At 46.0% G+C, this 15,501-nt stretch overlaps 1 protein-coding gene across 1 annotated transcript in view; it reads right to left on the reverse strand.

The window, feature by feature from the left end:
• Positions 1-1,012: 1,012 nt before the first annotated feature.
• Positions 1,013-15,501, reverse strand: part of CFAP221 (cilia and flagella associated protein 221) — a gene marked incomplete at its 3' end in the record, with an annotated part of 83,259 nt that continues 68,770 nt past the window's right edge. The window contains exons 21-24 of the mRNA XM_079710567.1: positions 15,166-15,257; positions 8,654-8,746; positions 6,378-6,473; positions 1,013-1,118 (exon numbers count right to left, since the gene is read on the reverse strand). Of these exons, the coding sequence (XP_079566693.1) occupies positions 1,013-1,118; positions 6,378-6,473; positions 8,654-8,746; positions 15,166-15,257 (387 nt within the window). The remainder of the gene's footprint in view (positions 1,119-6,377; positions 6,474-8,653; positions 8,747-15,165; positions 15,258-15,501) is intronic.

Consider the following 15,501-nt stretch of genomic DNA (forward strand, 5'->3'; position numbering starts at 1 on the left):
AAGCAAGGGCTTGCAGCCCCCGGCGAGGAATTTGGACTTTATCCTGGAGGCCAGTGGGTCTCAATCTGGGCTGCACATCAGATCCTCCGAAGAGCTCTGAAGATGATTACTGCCTGGGTCCTACCCCAGGAAGTCTGACTCAGCTGTTGTTTTGGTTTTGTTTTGTTTTTTATATTGGAGTAGACTTGATTAACAGTGCTGTGTCAGTTTCACAGGAGTACAGCAAAGTGATTCACTTATACATATACATGTATCTGAGTTTGTCAGATTCTTTTTCCATTTAGGTCATTACAGAACATTGAACAGAGTTCCCCGTGCTGTAGAGAAGGTCCTTGTTGGTTATGCATTTTAAGTATAGCAGTGATTCAGCTGTTGTTTTTGAAGCTCTCCACGTGATTCTGACGTGCAGCCAGCCTGTGCATAAGAACTGGAGTCACGTTGCCACACGCGGTCAAAAGGCCTGCTTTCCACTGACCCTTCGCAGGGACTCCTGGGCCCGAGGCGACGCCCTCGCGCCCCAGCTGCTCCCGAGAACCCTCGCAGGGGCCTCCCCCTCTTCTCCAAAGCCAGTCTGCAGGCTCCGGTCGCCCGCCGCCTGGGTCTGCCCCCGTCACAGCCGCTGGGGGGCCAGCGTCGCCCTCACCAGTGCTGCTCTTTCCGGGAGCGGCCGCCAAAGCCAGGGTCTGGTGCTGGGGGGCCGTGGGAGCTGGCGGTGGCGGCGGCGGGAGCAGCCCCGCCCCCGCCCCCCAGGGGGCGCTCAACCTCTCGCACGCCGGAAGCCGTTGCGCCCACGCTGAAGCTAGCAGCCAGGAGCTCCAAACGTTGCCATCATACTGATGACATTTTATTGTTACAGAGAAAAATAAGTTAAAAATATATACATCATCCACATTTCAATTTTTTTTTCTCTGGAAAGTTTAATTCCCCAAATGGCTGGAACATAAACAGACCAAGAGGACCACGGCGACCTGCAGAAAGCAAGTGAGCGGAACTGACCCCCCGGTGACTGTTGTTACTCCAGAGTCAAGGAGTTGAGAGCTTTGCCCCGCAGGGGCTTCATCTCCTCAAACCCCTTTTCTCCTGCCTTCTCCAGTGGCTGTGCTTGGTCTCTCGCCTCTCTGTGTATATACATCAAGCACAGACCCGGCAAGGCGCATCAGGGCCCTCATCAAGCACCACCAACCTGCTGCCGGGCCCAGCGTTGAGAAAGATGCCTTGCGAAGGTCGGAGGGCTGTTTATCCGCATACACAGTTGAAACCCCGCTTAGCGATCCCTTAGTTACCAGTGGAAACACCCAACTGGTAAGTGGCTCAAGCCTGGTTTCCAGTCTGAGCCGCACCGGTTTCTTAGCAGAGCCACGTGACCTAAGCTCTCGGCCGCCGTTTCCAGACGCACACCTGGTGTGCGTCCCGTCCCCCAGGATTGCTGCAAAGGGGAAGGGAGAACTTCTTTGTACACATCCCGGCATGATGGCTTCTGAAGGCGCAGTTGGCGGGAGCTGGTTCTTCATGTTTATGAGTCGAGTGGACGCACAGTATCTCTGACTCTGGCCGTAGCTCCAGAAGGTGGGAATCAAGAGGGAGGGCTCTGCACCTGGGTGGAGGAGTGGCTGATGTGGAGGCCAGGTGTCACCGGTGTGGCGAGGGGTAGAACTTTCCAAATATCTGGGAGGACGTGATGAGTGTATTTGGTTGGAAGCGCAGATGTCTAAGGACTGTGAGCTCAGCTATACGATCTGACCAGACAGAAGAATTCAATACAGAATTAAGTGCTTCTCCCCTATATTCACAGCAGCAATATTCACAATGGCCAAGACACGGAAGCCACCTAAATGTCCATCGACAGACGAATGGATAAAGAAGATGTGGCACATATACACAATGGAATATGACTCAGCCATAAAAAAGAACGAAATAATGCCATTTGCAGCAACATGGATGGACCCAGAGATTATCATACTAAGTGAAGTAACTCAAAAAGAGAAAGACAAATACCGTATGATATCACTTATATGTGGAATCTAAAATTGACACAAATGAACTTCTTTACAGAAACAGAAACAGACTCATGGGCATAGAGCACAGACTGGTGGTTGCCAAGGTGGGGGAGGGCTGAATTGGCAGATGCAAACTGTTATCTATAAGATGGATAAACAACAAGGTCCTACTGTGTAGCACAGGGAGATATATTAAATGTCCTGTGATAAACCATAATGGAAAAGAATATGAAAAAGAACATATATATATATGTATGTATAACTGAATCGCTTTGCTGTACAGCACAAACTAACACAACACTGTAAATCAACTATACTTCGGTAAAATTAAAAAAATAAAGTGCTTCTGAAACATTTCCTAAAGAGGGTGAAATGTGAAGTTTTGGCAAATACCCGAAAGTTTGAAAAAGCAGAAATATCTGAAAATGAAGAACTAAAATGTTCCATAATGTGTATAATTAAAAGAAAAAACTAATTGGCACCACCTTATGGAATCAGTGTAAAAATATATAGATCATGTCAGCCCTTAAAGATATTAATGACTGAGTGATATGATCATCTAAGGGGAGTTGAATGATATGTTGGCAACTAAAGTCACTCTCACAGTTTCTTGGACGTTTTGCAATATGACTCTCCTTAGTGGGTCTTGCGAGGGTGAGATCACCATCAAGGCAGCAAAGAATCTCTCGGGTTGATTACCGCCATCGAGGGAGAGCAGATGATTCTTTGCCTCCATGAAGATGAATATTTGCCACAAACCCAATAGACAGCAGTCTTCATGGGGACATTAAATCCCACTGATGGGCTCTTTATTTCTGTCCCTGTCTGACCAAGCTCTGGTGTGTGTGTGTCTGACTCTGTCCGCTTCTGGCTGAGGCTGAAGGAGGTGAGGAAAAGGCGCAAGGACAGAGAAGACAGAACTGAGCGTTGGGTCATGCTTGCTATGCACTGGAGAGAATTTCAGAACCGAATACCTGCTGTACAGCACAGGGAACTCTACTCGTATCTTGTAATAACCTATAAGGGAAAAGAATCTGAAAAAGAATAGATATATATATGTATAACTGAGTCACTCTGCTGTACACCTGAAACTAACACAACTGTAAATCAATTATATTTCAATAAAAATTTGAAAAAAATGAAACAAAATCATCTGTGGGATATCAATCAGTTGGAATACTATGCAGCCAATAAACTGATAATTACATTGACAATTTTGACACATGAAAAAACATACAGAAAATCATTTAAACTGCAAAATAGATGAATTCAAAAGGCATGGATCTATTTATTGAAAATGTGTGAAATGTATGTGTATTTTGAAAAAAAATTGGAAGCTAAGTTGTGCAGAAAATGTTTAGAGTTCATTGTTGGTTTTTTTGTTTTTTGTTGTTTTTGGTAAAGTAGCTAAAATACATTGAACAAGAAAAGAAGATCTTCCACTTTGGTTGAATATATAAAGTAATAAGTTCTACTTCATTCAATAATCATTTGATAATCCAATGGCATTCAATATTAGCTTCTGTAGTGAAAATGGTGAAAAACCAGGTTAAATACCAAGTAAGCAAAGAGGTATTAGATATTGCCCCACTCATGGGGCAAACCATTCTAAGTCCAGGGGTAATTTTTGAAATTGAAAAAAAAAAAGGGGTTGCATTTAAAACTCTTAGGGACACTTCCCTGGTGGTGCAGTGGTTAAGAATCTGCCTGCCAATGCAGGGGACACGGGTTCGAGCCCTGGTCCGGGAAGATCCCACAGGTGGTGGAGCAACTAAGCCCATGCGCCACAACTACTGAGCCTGCACGCCTAGAGCCCACGAGCCACAACTACTAAGCCTGCGAGCCACAACTACTGAGCCCGTGCGCCTAGAGCCCGTGCTCTGCAACAAGAGAAGCCACCGCAATGAGAAGCCTGCGCACTGCAATGAAGAGTAGCCCCCGCTCGCCGCAACTAGAGAAAACCCACACACAGCAACAAAGACCCAATGCAGCCAAAAATAAATAAATAAAATAATTTTAAAAAATTAATTGAAAAAAACTCTTGGTCAACTGTTTGAAACCTGAAACAAAATGCAAAGTACATCTCTTTGCTGAGGTGTCAGAGGTTCTATGTGCTATGCAGTGTAACATGATATTTTATTGTTAATTAGCTGCTTAAAACAGATGCTCACTGAAATTCTATTTAAAATTTTTATTTCCTCAATTTTCTTTTATGGGAAACTGCCAGTCTACTTTCTGAGAAGTGTTGGTTTGCTGTAGGCCTCTGCTACTATCACAAACAAACCAAGGGAACCCCATGCTCCTCCAAGATACGTGGGTATTCCCTTCCAAAAAGGCAGGGCCTCCTCAAAACACCCCAAACATGGAAGACAAACTGAGAAATTTACAGTATACACAGGAAGGGTAATTATCCCTAAAATATGAGGCACTCTTACAAATAAGTAAGAAAAAGATAAACACTTTCTACAATATAGGCAAAAAAACCCTTCATAAAAGAAGAAAAACAATTGATAAACATAGGAAATTTTTTACCATCACTTGTAAACAAGGAAGTTTAAAATTAAAACAATGATATGGCCATTTAAAAACCTATCATATTGGTAAAGAAAAAAAGCCTGATTATGTAACACGTTGTTCAGGGCATTTGAATGGGGGCGTCCTGACCTCTGCTGGTAGCAGGTTTGTTGATGAACTTTCTGGATGGTGGTGAAGCACTCTATATTAAAACCTTAAAATGAACATGGATCTAACATTTATGTTTCTAGGAATTTATCCCAAGGAGACAGGCTGATAAGTCTGCAGGGAATTATGGCACAGGGAGGTTTGCTGCAGCGCTACTGGCAACAGCAGAACATTGGAAAGAGGAGATGTGGTCATTAGGAGAAGGACGTGTGGACGCACGATGGCACATCCACCAACGAGATACAAAGGTGTGTAGCTGTGTCTGTACATCTATGTTTATGACATACTGCTAAATAAAATTCTAGAAGATAAAACAATATGAATATGATTGAATTCATATATATATAAGGTATGCGTGTATGAACACATACCAACACATACAGTTGGCACTCTGTATCCGTAGGTCCTGCATCTTCAGATTCAACCAACCCTGGATGAAAAAAAATTTCAGAAAGTTCCAAAATGCAAAACTTGAATTTGCCGTGCGCTGGCAACTATTTACAAATCATTTACATTGTATGAGGTATTATAAGTAATCTAGAGATGATTTAAAGTATATGGGAAGATATGCATAGGTTATATGCAAATTCTACAGCATTTTATATAGGGACTTGAGCATCCACAGATTTTGGTACCCCGGATGGGGGGTGTCCTGGAACCAATCCCCTGTGGATAGCGAGTGATGAATTTATGTATGGTTTAACAAAATATAATAGGTGTTTATGGTTTATTTAAACAAATAAACAAACAAACAAATAAATCCTTGGAAGACCACACATCAAAATGTACAAGTTACTGCCTCTGGGTGGTAGGATTATTGTTTTTATTTTATTCTTTATATTTTTCTGTATTTTCTAACATTTTAATAGTAAAAAAAGGCTTTTTAAAATTTTTTTCAGTAGAACTTTTTAAAAAATCCCTGGTTTATTTCTATTTTTGTTTATTTTTCGGCCACGCGGCATGCGGGATCTTAGTTCCCCGACCAGGGATTGAACCCACACCCCCTGCGGTGGAAGCGTGGAGTCTGAACCACTGGACCTCCAAGGAAGTCCCAAAAAAGACTTTTTTTTTTTTTTAAAGAGAAAAAGAATTCTAAAAAGGATAACTGGAATTTCAAACTTACAAACCATATGAACTCTGGTGGTTATTTACTTTACCAAAGTATTCTTCAAAACCAATTCTTGAAGGGTGATGGTTTGCTCGGCTAGTTGGCCCCTGAGGGAGAGGCAAAGAGAAGAATTCGCGTGTGCCAAGCGAGTTCACATCAAGCAGCTGGAGAGGTGTCTTCGCACCGGCGTCTCATTTAACCCTCACAACTGCCCAGTTACTGAAGATGAGCAGTGCAGCTGGAGGTGGCACGGGCGCTAAATGGGATGCGGCCCCAGGTCTTGCCAGGCTCCAGAGCCTGGGCCTCTTACACTGCACGAAGCTCATTCAGCTACTCATAAGAAACAAACACAGCTCTGAAATCACATGATAAGCAAATGGGAATGCTGGACTCTGTTCTAAAGGTTTATTTGCCAACAACATTTGAGGGAGCGTCGCTATGCATAAAATACACATCTAAACATCTGAAGCATTGGAAACGTGCCCCTTTTGACACGTTCTTAGATCCAAACAGCACGGCAGTTCTGTGCGTCCTGCAGGATGAACTTTATCCTGGCTGCCTCTTCCTAAGCCATCAAAGCATCCACTTACTTCTCCTTCTTGGTGTCCTTGTAGTCCAACATAGGGAATTCCACCTCCATCATTTCTGGAGTCAGCGTGATGTCTATACTCTGCTCACAGAGCTCGCTGAAAAGGAATAAAATCGAGAAATATTGTCGTCATTTAAGCGTTATGCAATTCCTTCAACATTCCTCCCACCTACTCTTCTGGAATCTACGTTAAGAAAAAGCATAAGGCTGACAAATAGCTTTCTACCAACCCACAGTAGTGGGAATGGTTATTTATAAGCAGAGAATAAAAAGCGGTTTAGAAATGCGGTTACAGAATTCATATTCTCTTCAGGTGCACGTGGAACATTTACCAATATTGACCATATCTTGGACCATAAGGAGAGCATGAATGTTTCAAAAGATTGAAATCATTCAGAGAATGTTCTATGGCCACATGGAATTCGAATAGAAATCAACAGCAAAGAAGAGTAAAAAAATCCACGACTGCTTTATAAATGAAACAGTATATTTCTAAATAACCTATGGGTGAGAGAAGACATCACAGGGACCGAGGTTATTTTTATCTTGGGCTCCGCGATCCCCTAGAGCAGGGGTCAGCAAACTTTTCCTGTAAAGGCCTCTGCGGGTCGTAGGGTCTGTTTTACAACTACTCAGCTCTGCTGTCGCAGCATGAAAGGAATCATGGAAAAATACATACATGAATGAGTGTGGCTGTATTTCAATAAAATGGTTTGCAAAAGCAGGCGGCAGCCGGATTCGGCCGTTTGCGGACCCCTGGCCTCGGGCTTGGGTGTTGGATGGTTACAGCTGGGTCCCTGCACGTGTGGGTTCCGGCTCCAAGAAGCAGCGAGAGGGAGGGTGCAGGAGCCCACTCCATCCTGGTCCTGCCCTCGGGAGGAGATCTCACGTCTGCTCCTGTCCCTCTGGCAGAGGCCGAGTGACATGGATGACGTAGCTGCAGGGGAGGCTGGGACGATGAGCCGGTTTCCACACAAGTCTATTTCTTTAGAAGAGGGGACCGTTTTTTTGAGAGAGGCCGTCTCTGCTACACTCAGAGAAATGCTCCCAAGACCAACGAAGGCTTCAAAATTTAGAATTAGCAGCGGGAACCCTCTGCTGACAGCGATACGTAAACAGAGGTGGGCAGAGCAGTTTTCTGCTGGGAAAACACCGTGAAAACCGCGGACTCGCTCGGATCCGTGAGCTTCGCTGAGCAGCGGCTCCGGGCCGGCCTCGCGTGAAGCCGGCGCTGTGCGGGGAGCGCCTTCCCGTCAGGCTTTCCTCAGCCCCAAGAGTGGAAAATAACAAGACCTTGTTGCGGGTGAGCGACGCATTTGCCTGACGCCCATTTAGTGCTCAGTAGATGTCGCTCACCCCACCTCCTCCTCGTCGTCCTGGGTGACAATCCCTGAGAAGCAGGTGCTACTATTCCCATTTCAGAGATGAGGGCACTAAGCCCCGGGGGTCCGCGCATCAGTGCTGAGTGGGGGAGAGGCCTGCCGAGCGTCTCCCCAGCTGCCCCAGGCGCTGACCCTCAAGTAACCGTGTGTCACCCCCGCCCGCCCGGCTGCAGTGTCCTCAGGAAACGGCCTCGTGCTCCGGGGTTTGAGTGGCAGACACTCAACCTTCCTGTTCACACCTGGGTTCCAAGCTTCAGGCGCTCAAGTTTCACACTTGTGTGTGGGCAGGTCTCATGGAAACCGACACACGCCTCGGATATTCAGGACTTCACTCACTGATTGTCTACAGGGAAAAGTGGTCGAGTGGGCACAGCCACAGGAGATTCAAGGATGCATTCCCACCGGATGTTGGATGCTCATCAGTAAAATCAAATTTAAGCAGCTTAGTTTTGGGCTGATATTTCTTTTTATTTTTTTCCTTTTTTTTTGTTTTGTTTTCGCTCTTTTAGAATTTCCTTTGTTTTTGTTTTTCTCGTTTTCCTCTTTTTTGTTTATCTGGGGGCGCTCTATTTCTTTACGCCCCTCCAAACCCCACCCACCCTTCGAGTACTAACCCCAGTCCACGCGACTCTGCAGCCTTGGAAGCCCACTCAGCTCCCCCTCCGCTGGCCCCTCCCCTGAGCGCCCGCAGCATGGAACGACCAGCCAGTGTGAGACCTGAGACTGTTCTCCACCACGAATCCAGCATCCTATCTAGTTGGGCGTATGGCTGGGTGTTAGCTGTGTCTCGGCTGGGGTGCAAGCTCGGGCACTGGGGGCTCCTTGGAAATCTCTCATAGCACCGGGACTGTTTCTGGAAAATAGACAAGACGAGAGACCAAAAGGAAAAGAGTACCGTTCGATGGTCTCCATCCTGTCTTCTTCTGGTAAGGCGTCAAGGACGGCAGGGACGTCTATAGGAAGCATGGCTACGTTGAAGGAATCGCAGCTGTGGAAACATCACACATTTACACAATGTCCTAAAGCACTTTTCTTTCCACCACTGGTGTTTTACACTATCGTTCTGCCCTTCTCCGTTCCTGCAAACCCACTCATGTCTCCCTAGAGGTAAAGGCGGGGCTGCCATAGGTACCAGTCAAACCCAAGAGAATGGGGTCAAAGAAGACACTTCCCGGTGTTATGGTAAATCAACTATACTTCAGGTTTGAGAAAGACATTTCCCAGAGTTTAGAAACAGAACTGTCAAACTTGTGGTGTCTCAACTTACACTATTTCCTGGGGGTCGGGCTGGCGTGGGGCAGTTAGTTCACTTTTTTTGTTCTTAATATTTTTTCCCACGTTTATACTCTTCCTTAGCTGTTTATTCAGTATCAAACCTCCTCCCCACCCCCTTATATATTGTTTGGTATCATGATTTTACAGCTTCATATACGAATTACTGGGTGTTGAGGGCATTAAAAGAATTGAGATGGGGAGAAAAGACATTTTGTTATTTTTAAAGTCGGCGGCAGACTTCTGTTTCAAGTTGGTGGAGCAACACTCACCTTTTAAAAAAATTTCCCTTTTGTGTCAACTCCTTCTTAACATGCCTCTCAAATGATATTAGAGGAATAAAAACTGAACCCACAACAGCAAAGATAATAGGAAAAGAGTCACAAATGGATACACTTTTTAAATAATTTTCTGGAATAAGTTTCTAGAAGCTGAGAGGAATGTTGTCTCATAGAAGAGAGTAAAGAATGACGGGCTTCCCTGGTGGCGCAGTGGTTGAGAGTCCGCTTGCCGATGCAGAGGACACGGGTTCGTGCCCCGGTCTGGGAAGATCCCACATGCCGCGGAGCGGCTGGGCCCGTGAGCCATGGCCACTGAGCCTGCGCGTCCGGAGCCTGTGCTCCGCAACGGGAGAGGCCTGCGTACCGCAAAAAAAAAAAAAAAAAAAAGAATGACCCACGGCAGGACACTGAGCTCCTCTCAGGCTCTAGAAAGGCTGCAGGCGGAGGGTAAGGCAGGTGGCAGGAACGGAAAACCAGGAGGTTAACTGGAGCCTCCTTGGTGTGTGCAGATACGTCTTGGAGATAAGTTTCTTCTCCTTGTTTAATAAGCAAAAATGCTTGTTTACTAAAGTGGGTATAGGTGAAGCAATTCTGAAACTATTTTTGACGTTCTATAAAACTGAGAGAGTGAATGTGTTAGGAGACCGGGGGTTCTCACAGGGGAAAGAAGAGACGGACAATTATGGAACGGGGGAAAGCAAGCAGCAACTCCATGAATGTGGACTGGGATTACGAGCACCGGTGTGGATTCATGATGCCTAAAATAGGTATAGGTGTGTATATGTGTGCATACATGCACATGGACATGTGCATATGTGTGTAGATGTATGTGGTCATGTATTTTTGTATGAATGTGTACATACGTGTGTATGTGTGTGCATATATATGTATGCATTTCCCCACGTACACACTCTGGCTTGTCTGCTGAGGAGGCCAAGAGACAACCCCCGGCCGGATCCACCTGCAGTAACGATGTGTGCACCAGGAGCCCAGATTTTGGTCTCTAACACCATTCCTCACTGAAAAGGGACCTGGCCTCCACCACCCAGAGATTAGTCCTATTTACTGACTTGGTGACAGAGAATGCAGGTTCTAACGGACAATCCCACTGAGATCTCAGAGTGCGTGTAGCCGAGAGGAGGGTGAGAGAAGGTGGAAGCCTGGACCACTCCCCAGGGGCCAGGGTGGTCTGGAAGACAGAACGGCAACAACCAAGGGTTTTTCATGAGACCAAACTTACCTAATTTTAAAATTCTGAGACCATGTCCTGCTTACTTCCATGTGTTAATATGTTCCTCTGGAATTGAAAGGGTGGTGGCAGTGGACGGAGGTTGGGTGTTTTGTTTTGCTTTGTTTTGTTTTGTTTCATGCCTTTCTTGGAAAAGTAAAACGCTGAAAACTCTGAGTCAATTCCTAAGATTCTTCTGGAAATTTTAGTTGTCTATAAAACCCCAAACTCTGGGCACCACTGGATTAGACGACTTCTTTGTCGCTACTTACTCAGATTGCATGGAAGTCACAGAGACTCAGTAAATTCTCTCTGAATTTATTAACGAACAGAGAACCCAAGTGAGCTGTTTTGATCATTATGAATGCAAAAATGACTTGGAGTGAATAAACATTAACTAAGGATACTGTGTGGTTTAACAGCAACTCTCAGGGGCAGAAATACAGGGGAAATAGCAGCTAAGAAATAGGTAATCTATTCCAGAAAAATGACTGCAGACTTGAAGTAGCATTAGCAGATGTGTAGGAAGTTTAAAAAGGAATAATATTATGATTCTGTAACTCTTTTAGAAATAAAAACATTATCTAGGGTCTTACATCATAGAAATCCATGATAAAGAAATAAAGAATCCTCTCCTGATTTTATAATCTGTGGTGCAATTATGGTTTATTATGAAACAAATTGGCCAACAGAGCACTTGGGCACAGAAGCTGGAGGTAACAAGTCCTAGGTGGGGAGTTTTCTTGTTTAATTCACATTTAATTCACGTTTAATTCATGGTTACTTCAAGTCCAAGGTGACTGCATTCTGAGTGCCTTTTGAAAGAACAGCTTCGGGAGATTTTTCCAAGAACATTGTTTTGGAAAACAAAACAGGGTTTTTTTTCTTCATTCCTGAGACCGGTGCTTGCTGACAGCTGGTGGACCCTGGCGTGTCCCCTGCCTACCGTGCTCAATGTGCGTATTCAGTCTCTGGATGGTACCCACACCCAGCTGTGTTTGGTCTACTGATGACTGCGGTCCATTCGGAAGTGCCCTCACCCCACAGCAAAATGAGGCCGTGTGTCTAGCTGGTGGCGGGTCCTCGCCGTATGGTGGCAGCAGAGTTACCGCAAGGTTTAGTGGGTGGGGGAGGGCAGAAACGGGAAGGGTTACTAAGGATGGTGCTAGGTGCACCACTTGAGTCCTTACGACTCACGTGGTCCGTGAGGACCACTTCACCGTCCCCGTTTCACAGACGAGGAAATGATTGCTCAACGGGCTCCAGTAATAGGTAACTGTGGCCCAGGGACACAGAGTGGGTGACAGGGCTAGCAGGTTACGAGGCAGGTCTCTCAGACACCAAAGCATTCCTTCTCCCTACAAGGTCACTGTTCCACCCAGCCCTTGATTCTGGAGTTTTCAGATTGTAGAAATATGCTAATGTTACCAAACACAATTTCGTGTGCCTGACGCACAGCAAGGCCAAGCAACCCGAAACGTCGGAGTCTGGAGCAGAGAAAGGCTCAGGGCCAGCAAGGAGACGAGGTGGCTTGTGCCCCCAAAACCCAGAACTGCCCAGTGGTTTTCAGGCAGGTGTTTTTAAAGGCGAAATTTGGGGTGAGGGCTGCAGGGTGTGTGACCGTCTTCTGTCTGGCCGGTGGGGAGGTACAGACCCCTTCCCATGTCCTCTGCCATGGCTCCTCTCTGAGGTGTACCCAGATAACAGTATCTGATGCACACTCCTCAGTTGTCTTACAGATGCCGAAACCCCTGTCAAGCGGAAGAAGTGAACTACTTGATGACCATGAGCACGTAGCCCCCAGACCTGAGGACTGAGAATGAGACACCACCCTGTAACCTCACCACCGGCCAATCAGAGAATGTGCACGAGCTGATCACACACCCTGCGACACCCCTCCCTCACCTGGCCTTTAAAAATGCTTCCCTGGAAGCCATCGGGGAGTTGGGGCTTCCTGAGCTTTAACTGTCCCTGACTCTTTGCTTGGCGCCTGCAACAAACGCTGCACTGGCCTCCACCACAATCTCCCGGTGTCAGTAGATTGGCTTTGCTGGGCACAGGCGAGTGGACCCAAGTTTGGTTCAGTAACATGAACTCACAGAAAAGGAACTCATATTTTCGAGCCCCTACCATGGGCCAAATCTTGGTCTCATGTTAATCTCCAGGCAGAGGGCGGGCAGCTGAGAAGCGCTGAGGAAATAACCCGCAGGGAACAGCAGGTGGACAAGCCTAGATTCTGCTTCATTCAGGAAGAGCTTTTGGCTGGCAGTGCAGGAGGAAGTAAAGGTAAGTGTTCCAGGGTCACAAACTGGATTTCAACGACCTCCTCAAATACCCGGGGAGGGGCACGTGACGGGTGGTACATACGGGGCGGGTGCACACCGGGGTGAGCCTTCCTACCTCTGCTAGAACGAAAATATCGAGGCTCAGCGGGGTCTTCGCAGCAAGTCCGATCGGCTTGTGCTCTGCACGAGAGGACTGGGCCCAGAGAGCTGGCCGCGGAGCGTGGCCGGGGTCACCCAGCTCCGGGAGGCCGCGGGCCGTCCTGGTGACGGGGAGGAGCCGGGACACGCTGGTGGGAGTCCCTGCCGACCCTGGTTGGTGGCAGTGCTCCGGCAGAGCTGAGCGCTCCTGGGCCGTGGCAGGGCTCCGCCCCTTGGGCTGGGCCGCACCCTGGACTGGAGGATTTGAACAGAAGGTCGCTGTTGGTGATCACTGGGTTGGGACACTAGTCACATTTGCTCACCAGTGACTCGTTTCACTACGTTTTATAAGGACAATGGGCCAAAGAAGCAAACTCCAGGGCTCAGGAGCAGGTCACTGACCAGGCCGTGTCTTAAAGCAAAGGCATCAGTCTACTTGTTTGAGATCTTAGGGCTCTGAAGAGGTGTTAAATGAGCAAACTAGCAAAAATGTGCTTACTCTAAATTTCCTCCTCCTTTGGTCTAACAATATTCTCATCTACCTGCTCTGTGTCTGTGTGATGACAGCTGCGGGGCCGCCCGGTGAACGGCCGGGCTGGGGCATGGAGAGAGGTGGATCCTTTGGGAGTGGATATGGAGGGTGTGGACGATTAATCTTGGCAACTCTAAAATGTTAAAAATGGACCATGACTATTTCCGCTGAATTATATGGATTGGTTGTCTGCTTTTATTGAAGTATGGCCAACTAGCCACCTGTCACATTGACTTTTTTAAAGTATATCTCAAGAGCTACCATATGATCCAGCAATCCCACTCCTGGGCGTGTATCTGAATAAAACTCTTATTCGAAAAGATACATGCATCCCTATGTTCATAGCAACACTATTTACAATAGCCACGACATGGAAGCAACCTAAGTGTCCATCAACAGAGGAATGGATAAAGAAGATGTGGTACATATACACAATGATTCCATTACTCAGCCATAAAAAGAAACGAAATTGAGTTATTATTTGTAGTGAGGTGGATAGACCTAGAGTCTGTCATACAGAGTGAAGTAAGTCAGAAAGAGAAAAACAAATACCGTATGGTAACACATATATATAGAATATAAAAAAAAATGGTCCTGAAGAACCTAGGGGCAGGACAGGAATAAAGATGCAGACGTGGAGAATGGACTTGAGGCCACGGGGAGGGGGAAGGGTAAGCTGGGACAAAGTGAGAGAGAGGCATGGACATATATACACTACCAAATATAAAATAGATAGCTAGTGGGAAGCAGCCGCACAGCACAGGGAGATCAGCTCGGTGCTCTGTGACCACCTAGAGGGGTGGGATAGGGAGGGTGGGAGGGAGGGAGATGCAAGAGGGAAGAGATGTGGGGATATATGTATATGTATAACTGATTCACTTTGTTATAAAGCAGAAACTAACACACCATTGTAAAGCAATTATACTCCAATAAAGATGTTAAAAAAAAAAAAGATGCGGTACATATATACAATGGCATATTACTCAGCCATAAAAAAGAACAAAATAATGCCATTTGCAGCAACATGGATGGACCTAGAGACTATCATACTAAGTGAAGTAAGTCAGAAAGAGAAAGACAAATGTCATATGATATCACTTATATGTGGAATCTAAAAAAATGATACTAATGAACTTATTTACAAAACAGAAATAGACTCACAGACATAGAAAGCAAACTTGTGGTTACCAGGGGGGAGGTGGGGTGGAGGAAGTGGGTGGGGATGAATCAGGAGTTTGGGATCAACCGATACACACCACTAATTTATATAAAGCAAACAACAAGGGCCTACTGCATAGCACAGGGAACTGTATTCGATATATTGTAATAACCCATTAAGGAAGAGAATGTGAAAAAGAATATATGTATATATATACATATATATACACACACACATATAACTGAGTCACTTTGCTGTACATCTGAAACTAACATAACATTGTAAATCAACTATATTTCAATAAAAGTTAAAAAAATAAAGTATATCTCAATTAAGATGAAGTCAAGATATGACTTTATACACACCATCATATTCCTCTGGCTAGCAGAGTTCCCTCACGATGCACTACAAGTATGCTTTGACATACTACTGGCAGGTAACTTTTGGGGCTGCAGCCTCTGCACTCTGCGGGGCACACACACCTCTGTGAGGTGACGGGGAGCTGGGCTTACCGCTGCGTCATCTCTGTCTTAGAGGTTTCGGGCAGGGACGAGAGGATCGGGCACTGGAAACTCTTCCAGGTCATCACTCCAGGAATGACATCCTGTAATAGAGCCGGCACAGGGGGACCACGTGTAAAGTTCAGGACGGACTACCTTTTCATTCAACTGAATATTTTTCAATCCAAGTTGAGCTCCAAAATGTATCATTTCATTAAGTTTAGTAGAACTTTTCTGAGGCTAAAAAAGACAACTGCTCCAGCAACTGCTGCAACAAGGCAACAGGCATTAACGCAGGGAGGACGGACAGGCTCCCGCCCCTGACTTATGAGGCACAGGAGCAACGGT

Source organism: Hyperoodon ampullatus, assembly GCF_949752795.1.
Source record: "Hyperoodon ampullatus genome assembly, chromosome: 8".
In the NCBI taxonomy this organism is placed as follows: Eukaryota; Metazoa; Chordata; class Mammalia; order Artiodactyla; family Ziphiidae; genus Hyperoodon; species Hyperoodon ampullatus.